Here is a 12,500-nt window from a genome sequence, read left to right on the forward strand (position 1 = left end):
ATTTTAATTTATTTATTATTTATTTATAATAAATAAATAAAAGGAGACAGTAAATAAAAGGAGACACTATAAATAAGAGGAGACACTATAAATAAGAGGAGACAGTAAATAAGAGGAGACAGTATAAATAAGAGGAGGAGACACTATAAATAAAAGGAGACAGTAAATAAGAGGAGAGAGTACAAATAAAAGGAGACAGTATAAATAAGAGGAGGAGACACAATAAATAAGAGGAGGAGACACTATAAATAAGAGGAGCAGACAATAAATAAGAGGAGACAGTATAAATAAGAGGAGACAGTATAAATAAGAGGAGACAGTATTAATAGTTTAACAAGCAGCAGCACAAAGAGACAGGCAATCCTGTCTCCATCAAATATATTTACTATTTTCTCCTGCTGCTGCTGCTCTTGCTGCTGCTCTTGCTGCTGCTCTTGCTGCTGCTCTTGCTGCTGCTGCTGCTCCTGCTGCTGCTGCTGCTGCTGCTGCTGCTGCTGCACATTTCTCCACATAAAATAAACAATTCTGTCTGCGTCTCCATCAAAGGAGCAGCAAGCTTCTCCCTCTGATGGGTCTCCTCTATACCCTGTACACAAAAGGAGACACTCTTGCTGCTGCTGCTGCTGCTGCTGCTGTTGCTGTTGCTGTTGCTGTTGCTGCTTCTAGTATAGCTACAACTGTCCTACACCAACACCAGCAACTGTACAAACAGCAGCAGCAGCAACAGCAGCAGCAGCAGCAGCAGCAGCAGCAGCAGCAACAAATGTTTACCAAATCTTTGTGGTAGTGTGCATCCCTTCTGTACATATTCAGAGCCACACTTATCATTGATCAAGCTGCTGTTGCTGCTGCTGCTGCTGCTGCTGCTGCTGCAGTTGTCCTCTGTCTCTGAGCCTATATTACGTGCATGCAGCTTCTTGTCTCCAAACAGCAGCAGCAGCTGCTGCAGCGGACCAACAACTGCTGCTGCTGCTCCATTCGCACAGTCAAGAAATATAGGCGCAGAGCCATGCCCTGCAACAAACCCTAAACCCTAAACCCTAAACCCTAAACCCTAAACCCTAAACCCTAAACCCTAAACCCTAAACCCCTTGGTGAGTTTGTGTTCCTTTAGAGTGCTGTTTTCTAAACATGCTACTGCTGCATCTTCTACTACTACTACTGCTGCTGCTGCACTTGCTGCTGCACTTGCTGCTGCTGCTGCTGCTGCTGCTGCTGCTGCTGCTGCTGCTGCTGCTTACCTTCTAATAGGTTACTAGCCCTTAACATATCTGTGAGGGTTTTGAGGTGTCCCTCGAAGTAACAAAAGTAATAACGAGGCAGCTGCTGCCCTAATTCCTTCCCTAGCTGCTGCCTGTACTCGTGCTGCTGCTGCTGCTGCTGCTGCTGTTGCTGGTGCTGCTGCTGCTGCTGTAGGTGCATCATTTTAGATCCAAATAGAGGCTGCATTGCATCTAGTAGCTGCTGATGCTGCTGCTGCTGCAGCAGCGGCTCTTTTGCTGCAATTGCTGCATTAAGGAGACACACTAGCAGCTGCAGCTGCCCAGTTGTACATACACCTAAAGGGATAGCAGCAGCAGATAATAGATCTAATGCAGCAGCAAATGCTGCCTCTAGTGCAGCAGAAGAAGCACGAGGGTCTCGGCCATGCAAGACACAGCCCCATACATCATCCAACTCTAGCTGCTGCTCCTGCTGCTGCTGCTGCTGTTCCTGCTGCTGCTGCTGCTGCTGCTGATTATGTGTCTCCTTTTGGAGACAGTCGTAGAGTGTCTCCGCAAGTTGAAAGAAAGCATCTGTCTCCTTTTCTGCTACCTCATCATTACTCATCTGCTGCTGCTGCTGCTGCTGCTGCTGCACTTGCTGCTGCTGCTGCTGCTGCTGCTGCTGCTGCTGCTGCTGGTGTAGGAGACGAGCATTAACAAATTGCTCTAATAGTGTCTCTAAATAAGGAGACAGGAGACACCCCGTGGTGTCTGTTAGCTTAAGGCCGTTGTCTCCTGCTGCGTTATGGCTAGCTGTTATTATACACCCTAATATATACCCAGAGGAGACACCGCACCCTTCTCCTCCTCCTCCTGCTGCTGCTGCTGCTGCTGCTGCTGCTGATTGTGATGGTTCTGCTGCTGCTGCTGCTGCTGATGGTTTCTTGTTGCGGTGCAGCAGACACAGCAGCAAAGAAAATAAACCACCAAATAGACCACACCTGTATGCTGCTGCTGGCAGCAACTCTGCTGCAGCACGAAACCCTAAGCAGCAAAGGAGACACATATACACCCTACTATATATATCTATACAGCAGCAGCAGCAGCAGCAGCTGCTGCAGCAGCAGGGAGGGTGTCTCCTTACCTGAGGTACCATAAGGAAGATATACTGAATGATCAGCAGCATGAGAAAGGAGACCCTTTTTTACTGTCTCCCTAAGAGGAAGCAACTGTCTCCAATCTGCTGCTGCTGCTGCTGCTGCTGCTGTTGCTGCTGTTGCTGTTGCTGCTGCTGCTGGTAGGGGAGGTGTTGCTGGTGTTGATGGTGTCCCTTCATCTCCTGCTGCTGATGGTGGTGTTGTTGCTGCTGTTGTTGTTGCTGCTGTTGCTGTTGTTGCTGCTGCTGCTGTAGCAACAGCAACAGCAGAGTCTACTAGAGGAGCAGCAGGAGGAGGAGACATTATGTATGTCTTGTGTTGCTGCTGCTGTCTGCTGCTGGCTGTCTGCAGTCTGTTGCTGCCTGCTGCGGCTAGCTGCTGTTTGCTGCTGCTGCTGGCTGCTTGCTGCTGCTGTCTGCTGTTGTTAGCTATTGTTAGCTGTTGTGTCTTCCTGCCTGATGCTGTTTGCTGCTGTTTGCTGCTGCTGCTGCTGCTGCTGTTTGCTGCTACCAAGACACACAGTCTCCTCCTATTCCCTACAACAGATAAAAGGAGACACTTATACACCGCAAACAAAACAAATAAAATAAAAAAATAATTAAAACAAATAAAATATCTGTTCAAACCCTAAACCCTAAACCCTAAACCCTAAACCCTAAACCCTAACACCTAGAGGGGGGCCCCCCAACGGGGGCCCCCCTTTGGGGGGTTTAGAGGGTTTGTACCCTTTTGTCTTCCTTCTGTCTTTATTATATAAATTATATAATTTAAGTGTCTCCTTTTTATCTATAGTGTATACACAGCAAGAAATTCTGCTGCTGCTGCTGCTGCTGCTGCTGCTGCTTCTGCTGGTGCTGCTAGTGTTGCTGCTGCCGACACTATTACGCCTGTTGCTGTTACTGCTGCTGCTGTTGTTGTTGCAGCAGCAGCAGCTGCTGCTGCTGCTGCTGCTGAGGTCATCAGGATGGAAACAGGAAGGAAGGAAGACTAAGCTGCCTTAGAAGGGGACACCAAACCCTAAACCCTAAACCCTAAACCCTAAACCCTAAACCCTAAACCCCGAGTAATAAAGTATCTCCTTTTATTCTTTTTATTGGATAAAAAAGGAAACACCTCAGTATACAGCCCAATAGGAGACAAACAGCCAACGCAACTGTCTCCTTTTGTCTCCTTTTGTCTCCTTTTGTCTCCCTTTGTCTCCTTTTGTCTCCTTTTACAATATCAACAGCAACACCCACCCCTCAGCCAGCTAGCTAGCTGAGGGATTGACTAGCTAGCTAGCTAGCTAGCTAGGTAGCTAGCTACGTAAGTAGCTAACTATCTAGGTAGGATGGTAGCTAGCTAGGTAGGTGGCTAGTTAGTAGTACTAGTAGTAGTAGTACAGGGTAGCTAGCTAGCTAGCTAGCTACATTGGCTAGCTGCTCGACTAACAAGCAGCCAGAAACGCAAGCCTTTGCTGCTGCAGTCGGCCAGCAGCAGCAGCAGCAACAGCAGCAGCAGCAGCAAATGCAGCAGCAGCAGCAAATGCAGCAGCAGCAGCAGCAGTAAGTCCCATGCTTCTGTTCATCACTAAACTTTTATCAAGGCAAACGAGAAGTCCTCCGCTGCAGCAACAGCAGCAGCAGCAGCAGCAGCTTTTGCTGCTGCTGCTGTTGCTGCTGCTGCTGCAGTAGGTGCACCAATACAGTAGCTGCAGCAATAAGAGTAGCTGCAGCACTACAAAATCTGCTGCAGCAGCAGCAGCAGCAGCTGCTGCAGCTGCAACAACTGCAAAAGCTGCATCACCAGCAGCTACTGTTACTGCTAGTGCTGCTGCTGCTGCAGCAACAGCAGCAGCAGCAGCAGCAGCACCAGGAAGTTTAGTATCCAACCTTAGCCTGACTAAGATCTGTCTTAGGGTTAGCAGTAAGAAGTTGTATTCTCTCTATAGCAGCAAATACTATTTGCTGTATTTGCTGCTGCTGCTGCAGCAGCAGCAACCTAAATACAGATACAAATTGATGCTCATACTCAGCAGGTAATACACTGCTGCTGCTGCTGCTACTGCTGCTGCCTTTAGCAGCAGCAGCAGCAGAATCGTTGCGGGGGCCCAGCACCAAGGGCAGCTGCTGCAGCAAACGGCGTTTCTCCTCGTCCTCTTTGCTTCCTCCACCACCTTCTGCTGCAGCAGCAACCGCTGCAGCAATTGCCTGCAGCAGCAGCAGCAACAACAGCAGCAGCAACAGCAGCAAGATAAGCAGATTGCAGGGTAACGTGTACTCATTCTGCCTGCAAGGCAGCATCAGTAACAACAAAGCAACAGCAGCAAAAACTGCAGCAGCAGCAGCAGCAGCAGCAGCAGCAGCAGCAGCACCTTTAGAGCAGCAAGTGTCTCCTCAGGAGAAGCATCTGATGGTAGCGGCGGCAGCTGCATGCATTTTAGTGCAGCAGCAAGGGGCTGCATTATTTCCTTTAATTCTTCCTTATCCTCTGCTGTTTGCTGCTGCTGCTGCTGCTTTTGCTGCTGCTTCTGCTGCTGCTGCTGCCTCTTGTATGTATTTGCTGCTGCCCCCTTCAATTTGCCTTCTGTGGGCCCCACACAGAGACAGCAGCAGAAGACACAGAAAGATGTGCAGCAGCAGCAGCAACAGCAACAGCAGCAGCAGCAAGACACTAGCAGCAGCAACAGCAATAAAAGCAGCAGCAGCAACAATAACAGCAGCAGCTGCTGCAGGAAAAAACTAGAAAACAGCAACAACTGAGCAGCTGCAGACAAAATACCAGCAGCAGCAACAGCAGCAGCAGCAACAGCAGCAACAGCAACAGCAGCAGCAGCAGCAGCAGCAGCAGACCTGCAATACAATCTTCATAATGAAGTTTAACAGCAACAGCAACAAGTTGCTGCAGCAAATTAATTCTTTGCTGCTGCGTGTCTTGTATATTCTTCTCTGTCTTTATACCTAATTCCTCTATATACTATAAATAAATAAATAAATAAATAAATAAATAAATAAATAAATAAATAAATAAATAAAATATAAATATGTAAAAGACAGCAAAGAGGAGCAGCAAAGACACAGCAAAGACACAAAAATGGCGAAACAGTCGCAGCAGCAACAACAGCGACAGCAGCAGCAGCAGCAACAGCAGCAGCAGCAATAGCAACAGCAACAAAGACAGCAGCAGCAGCAGCAGCAGCAGCAGCAGCAGCAACAAAAGAATCATATACACAATCACCAGCAGCAACAGCATCAGCAGCACAACCATCAGCAGCATCACCATCAACAGCAGCATCAGCAGCATCAGCAGCATCAGCAGCATCAGCAGCATCAGCAGCATCAGCAGCAGCAGCAGCAGCAGGAGGAGCAGCAGTACAAGATACCTGAATAAAGGAGATCCACCAATTATAATTATAATTAATATTTAATTTATTTCTTTCTTTTTTATATAAAAAACGAATAAATGATTCCTCTAGCCATAATATTATTTCCTCATATTGGGGTGTACGTACACCTAAAGGTAATGGGCACTGCAGCAGCAGCAAACGACGCAGCAAACCAGCAGGAAATGCTGCTTCTCCTGCTGCTCCTCCTTCTGCTACTACTCCTCCTACTCCTGCTGCAGCAGGACGTGCAGCAAAAGAAGAAGAATCCTCCTCCAACTCCCGCTTACACGAACCAGGCGGCATCGATGCTGCAGCAGAAACAGCACAGCAGCAACAGCAGCAGCAACAGCAGCAGCAGCAGCAAATGGAGCAGCAGGAACAGCAACAGGAGCAGGAGCGTAATTGGAGCAGCAGAACCAGCAGAGGGAGCAACAAAAACAGCAGCAACAGCAGCAACAGCAGCAGCAGTAGCAGCAGCATGTATACCTTGGGGGAGTCTGCAGCAAAAGAGACAATCGCCTGTATATTCACCTCCAATACAAACCCTAAACCCTAAACCCTAAACCCTAAACCCTAAACCCTTGCTGCAGCAACAGGGTAAGACACTTAAAGAAAAAGATATTTTTTTATTAATATTTAATTCTTCTTAAAATTTTCAGCAGCAGCAGCAGCAGCAATAGCAGCAGCTGCTGCTGTTGCTGCTGCTAGGGGGGCCCCCATGCAGCGGCAGCAGCAGCAGCACCAGCACCTGGGGGCCCCCCTCCTTTAAATTGAATGTATTACAATAATTATTATTTAATTTATTTTTATTTATTTATTTATTTATTTTATTTATTTATTTATTTATTTTACTTAATTATTTATTTATTTATTTTCTTCTTTCTTCTTATTATATACACCGTATATATATACAGGGGGGCCCCACATAGTATTTACTTATATTTACTTTATTTACTCTATTTATTTATTTATTTTATTTATTTATTTATTTATTTATTTTATTTATTTATTTATTTTATTTATTTATTTATTTTATTTATTTATTTATTTTTATTCTTTTTTATTTTGTACCTTATTATTAAATATTTTTTATTTATATTTATTTATATTTTATTTATTTATATATATTTATTTATATATATTTATTTATATTCTATTTATTTATATATATTTATTTATTTATTTATTTATATTTATAATAATAAATACTCTCTCCCTTCATCTCCTTCCTCTCTGTCTTATCTACCTGCCTATACACCTGAAGCTGCGTATACACCCCAACTACTAAAGGGAGCAGCTGCCTATACACCTGAACCTGCCTATACAGCTGAAGGTGCCGCCTATACACCTAAATGTGCCTATACACCCCAAATAAGTCAGGTGTATAGAGCAGCAGCTAAGTAAAGCAGCAACAGCAACTGCAGCAGCAACAGCAGCAGCAGCAGCAGCAGCAAACTGTCTTACTGGAGTGCAGCAACTGCAGCAGGATTACTCTTCCTCTCCGTAGATCCATTACTACTACTAGTGCTCCTGCTGCTGCTGCTGCTGCTGCTGCTGCTGCTGCTGCTATTCCTGCTGTATGCCATTTAACAAGACAGAAACTTCTTATTACTTAACCTACAGAGAAACAGCAGCAACAGCAGCATTTGCTGCTGCAGTTGCTGCTGCAGTTGCTGCTGCAGTAACAGGCCAACAATGTATATAGAGAAAAGAAAAAATAAATAGAAGAAAAGTATAAAAAGACTGCTATTGCAGTTGCTGCTGTTGCTGCTGCTGCTGCTGCTGCTGCTGCTGCACTATTATGAATATATATATCATCATCAGCAGCAGCAGCGCATGCAGATATTATGCACATGCTGCTGCACATGCAGCAGCACATCAACTGCAGCAAGTTGTTGTTACTGTTACTGCTGCAGCAGCAGCAGCAGCAACAACAACAACAACAACAACAACAACAACAACAACAACAACAACAACAACAACAAGAACAACAAAAGAAGAAAAAGAGTTAATATTAAGCTTGTGGGGAAATAAGAGGAGGTGTAGCTACACTAGGAGAAGTTGCTGCTGCTTCTGCTGCTGCAGCACCAGATACTGCAGCAGCAGCAGCAGCAGTATTATTATTATTATTTCTTAATAATGCTCTTCTCTTCTGTTGACGTAACACCATTTCTTGCTCCTGCTCCTGCTGCTGCTCCTGCTGCTGTTGTTGTTCCTCTTCTTCCTCTTCCTCCTCCTGCTCTTGTTGCTGTTGTTGTATATGTTCTTCTTCTCCTTCTTCTTCTCCTTCTTCTTCTCCTTCTCCTTCCCCTTCTTCTCCTTCTTCTCCTCCTCCTTCTTCTTCTTTTTGTTTTCCTTGTATATTATTTTCTTCCCCTTGTTGTTGAATAATATCCATTAATTGTAATTGTTGTTGTTGCTGCTGTTGCTGCTGTTGCTGTTGCCCATCTAATTCCATTTGCTGCTGCTGCTGCTCTATCTGTTGCTGCTCTATCTGCTGCTGCTCTATCTGCTGCTGCTCTATCTGCTGCTGCTGCTGCTGCTGCTGCTGTAGATATGTATAATTAGGATCAATTAATATAGATAATGCCTCTAGTAATAATAATTGATATTGTTTAGATAATTGACTAGGTAATTTATTATTTTTTATACAATAACTAAATAAACGTAAATAAGGAAGAAATATATCCATTATTATTTTATTTATTATTTTTATTTTTAATTTAAATGCAAATATAGCAAATGATGAAAATAATTCTAGGTGTACATACACCGCACGACTCCATTTATCTATACCATTATATAATATATTATTATTTATATTATTATTTATATTATTATTTATATTATTTATTTTATTATTATTATTATTATTATTATTATTATTTATTAATAAATCACTTGTTAATAAACTACTTATACAACATTGTAAATCTATTAATATATGACATACAGCACTACGCATCACCTCTACGCTGCTGCTGCTTATACTGTTGTTGTTGTTGTTGCTGCTGTTGCTGTTGCTGCTGCTGTTGTTGTTGTTATCCATGCTGTTGTCATTGCTGCTGCTGCTGCTGCTGCTGCTGCTGCTGCTAGATAAGATATCTAGGTTATTATTATCTCCTGTTGTTATGCTGCTACAGTTAGATAAATCATTCAGATATGATGGATCTAATATGCATGCAGATGGAGATGTTGTTCCTCCTGCTCCTGCTCCTGCTCCTGCTGCTGTTGCTGTTGCTGTTGCTGCTTGTGTTGATGCTGCTGCTCCTATTGCCATACGTTTCCTGCTGTTGCTTCCTGCTGCTGTTGTTGGTTGTCCTGCTGCAGTTGTTGCTGCAGTTGAAGGATTCCATATATCTCCTCCACCATTTGCTGCTGCTGCTGCTGCTGCAGCTGCTGCAGCTGCTGCTGCAGATGCAACAGCAGCAGGAGATGCAGATGGACTTGGTGTTGATGCACATGTACTCATAGAATAACTAGGAGATACAGCAGCAGCTGCAGCTGCAGCTGCTGCAGCAGCAGCAGCAGGACCACCACCACACATTCCTGCTGCTCCTGTATGTAGTAGGCTACCTTGATCTAATAAACCCTAACATACAACAACAACACATACAATATATACATACATATATACATACATACATACATACAGCAGCAGCAGCAGCAACAACAACAACAACAGCAGCAACAGCAGCAACAGCAGCAGCAGCAGCAACAAATAGACATACTTGTCTATAAGGATATTGTATTTTATGTTTCCTATAGGACAAATCTGCTGCTATGCCTAATCCAGTTACACCACCAGCACCGGCATTAGCAGCAGTATTAGTAGGAGCAGCAACAGGAGGAGCAGCAACAGGAGCAGCAGTAGCAACAGCAGCAGCAGCAGCAGCAGGAGGAGGAGGATTAATTCCTTTCTTTTTGTCCCTCCATTCAAGTGCTTTCTCTCTTGCAACACGAAATCCAAACTTTCTTATAGGAAACATTTTTAGTATACGTACTCCTCCTTCCTCTAGTACCCTTTTGCTCCCTTTTCCTGTTGTTGCTGCTGCTGCAGCAGGATGTTGATCATCATCTCCTGCTGCACCTGCTGCTGCTGCTGCTGCTGCTCCTATTGGTGTATCTGTATCTGCTGCAGTAACTACCCATGCCTTGATAGATTCATACCAATGTATCTGTGGCTCTATTGGCAATTGAGCTACACGCTCTAAATAATCTACACGACCTCCGCACCCTCCTCCTCCTCCTCCTCCTATATTATAATTACTGCTGCTGCTGCTGCTGCTGCTGCTGCTGCTGCTGCTGCTACCTGATGATGATGATGAGGGAGTAGCTGTTGAGGGAGGGGCGCACGATGATGCTGCTGCTCCTCCTCCTGCTGCTGCTCCTGCTGCTCCTGCTGCTATAGAACGAGAACGAATACTGTCGCCACAATAACTGCTGCTGCTGTTGCTGCTGCTGCTGCTGCTGTTATTATTATTGCTGCTATTGGTAGTACTTGCAGTACCATCAGCAGCAGCAGCAGCAGCTGCAGCAGCAGCAGCAGCAGCAGCTTCTGCTGCCTCTCTTTCCTCAATAAGTTGTATTTGTTCTAATGCTTTCTCTAGTCTTGCATTAGCAGCATTATAATGTGCCTCTGTATGTGCCCTCAGTACTCCACCACCATTTGCTGCTGCTGCTGCTGCTGCTGCTGCAGCAGCAGCAGCAGCAGCAGCAGATGGTGATCTCCTTCTCCTCCCTCCTATAATACTATTATTACTATGACTATTATCGTGTATAAGATGTTCATGTTCTCCCTCTGCCCTTTCTCCCTTCATCTGTCCCTGCCCTTGCTGTTGCTGCTGCCCTTGCTGCTGCTGCTGCTGCTGCCCTTGTTGCTGCTGTTGTTGTTGTATATTATGTATGAATTTATTTTTTTTTTGTTGTTGTATATATAATGTAGCATTCTTTCTTGTCTCTAATGCTAATAGTAATGCTTTCTTATATCCATGTTTATTAACAGTAAAATAACGAATAATTCTTTTTCCTCCTTCATGCCAGAAGGCTCGCCATATACGACGTACACTATCATAATATACACCTGGTACCTTTATTATCTTCATTCCTTCTTCTCCTGCTCCTGTTCCTCCTGTTCCTCCTGATCCTCCTTGTGCTCCTGATTGTGTTGATGTACGGGTTGACGATGGTGGTGCTGTTGGTGGGGTTGTTCCTTGCTCCGGGTAAGAAGAAGAAGACGAAGGAAGACGGCTTATACAATCTGTTGCTGTTGCTGTTGTTGCTGTTGCTGCTGCTGATGGTGTTGTTGTTGTTGTTGTTGCTGCTGCTGCAGTAGCAGAAGATGGTGAGGATTTAACATCAGGGAATGATGTTGTTCCTGTTCCTCCTCCTGCTCCTGTTGTTGCTGTTGCTGCTGCTGCTGCTGCTGCATGTTGCATCTGATCCTGCTGCATCAATTGCTGTTGCTGTTGCTGCTGCAGTGCTAATATCTGTTGTTCTTGTGTATCCTCCATCTTAACACCTCTCTCTCCTCCTCCTGCTGCTGCTGTTGCTGCTGTTGCTGCTGTTGCTGTTGCTGCTGTTGTTTGTTGCTGATACCCACCAACACTACCTAACCCAATCCCTAACCCACCAATAGGAGCAGCAGGAGTAGGAGCAGGAGGTGGACTATCACCAATCGTTGTGATGCTCATGATTCCCCCATGCTGTTGCTGCTGCTGCTGCTGTATTTGGTGTATTTGTTGCTGCTGTAATTTAATTTTTTTTCTTTCCTTAGCTTTTTCTTTAGTTATTTTAGCCAATTTAAATGCATTATCGTGTCCAAATTTAACAACCGAAAAATATCGAAATTTTCTTCTTCCAGTTTCGGCGCATACCCATGAGGCCCTCCAGCAATTTTGTTGAGAATCGTACCATACACCCGTTATTTTCTTATCATTTGTTCCTGTTCCTGATCCTACTGATGCAGAAGAAGAAGATATACATGAATTATTTATATTATCTACTACACCGGATAATGACGATTCAGATAAGGGGTTACGAGGTGGGGTTGTTCCTCCTGTTTGTTGTCCTAGAGGCGAAAGCCCTCCACCACCATTACTACTACTACTACTAGATAAGGGAATAATTGTCTTTAATGGGATGCCACATAATGTATCAACTGGTGCTCCTCCTGCTCCTGCTCCTGCTGCTGCTGCTGCTGCTGCTGCTGCTGCTGCTGCTGCAGGTGTAGTAGCAGGAGGCACAGTACCTGCAGCTGTTGTTGCTGCAGCAGGAGGACATATTGATAGATCTGCTGGTGGTATAACAACCCCACCAAAAGGATTATATCCACCTAAACCTGCTGCTGCTGCTGCAGCAGCTGCTGCTGCTGCTGCTGCTGCTGCAGTGTTGTTGTTGCTGTTATTATCTCCTGAACCAAATAGAGATGCAACTGTACTGCTCGTGCTGCTGCTGCTGCTGCTGCTGCTGGGCATCTGTGGTAGACACAGACTTGTATCGAACCCTTGAAGGGTATGGGGCCCCAAGGAAGGCAGCGATGTTGCTGCTGCTGCTGGTGCTGCTGCACCTGCTGCTGCTGCAGCAGCAGCTGCTGCTGCTGCTGTTGGGTCACCAAGTAAGGCACCACAATTACCAAGAGACGTTGTTGCTGCAAGAGATGCAGCAGCAGCATCTAGTGCTGCTGCATCTGTTGCTGCTGCTGTTGCTGCTGCATCTCCTCCTGCTGCTGCTGCTGCTGCTGCAGTAGGAGACACTGCTAACTGATGCAACGCA

At 45.1% G+C, this 12,500-nt stretch overlaps 2 protein-coding genes across 2 annotated transcripts in view; both read right to left on the minus strand.

Annotated features, from left to right (window-relative positions):
• Positions 1 to 671: 671 nt before the first annotated feature.
• EMWEY_00037540 (hypothetical protein, conserved) lies at positions 672 to 2,665 on the minus strand (the record flags this gene model as incomplete). Its single annotated transcript, XM_013482260.1, has 4 exons — positions 672 to 700; positions 955 to 1,014; positions 1,242 to 2,249; positions 2,350 to 2,665. The coding sequence occupies 4 exons, from the start codon at positions 2,663 to 2,665 to the stop codon at positions 672 to 674; spliced, it is 1,413 nt and encodes a 470-aa protein (XP_013337714.1).
• A 5,075-nt stretch (positions 2,666 to 7,740) lies between these two features.
• The window catches only part of EMWEY_00037550 (hypothetical protein, conserved), a gene marked incomplete at both ends in the record, with an annotated part of 6,078 nt that continues 1,318 nt past the window's right edge, over positions 7,741 to 12,500 (minus strand). Inside the window, 3 exons of the mRNA XM_013482261.1 lie at positions 7,741 to 8,274; positions 8,680 to 9,318; positions 9,458 to 12,500. The exon at positions 9,458 to 12,500 is cut by the window's right edge and continues 479 nt beyond it. Of these exons, the coding sequence (XP_013337715.1) occupies positions 7,741 to 8,274; positions 8,680 to 9,318; positions 9,458 to 12,500 (4,216 nt within the window). The remainder of the gene's footprint in view (positions 8,275 to 8,679; positions 9,319 to 9,457) is intronic.

This window comes from Eimeria maxima, genomic scaffold (genome assembly GCF_000499605.1).
Source record: "Eimeria maxima Weybridge genomic scaffold, Emw_scaff563, whole genome shotgun sequence".
NCBI lineage: Eukaryota > Apicomplexa > Conoidasida > Eucoccidiorida > Eimeriidae > Eimeria > Eimeria maxima.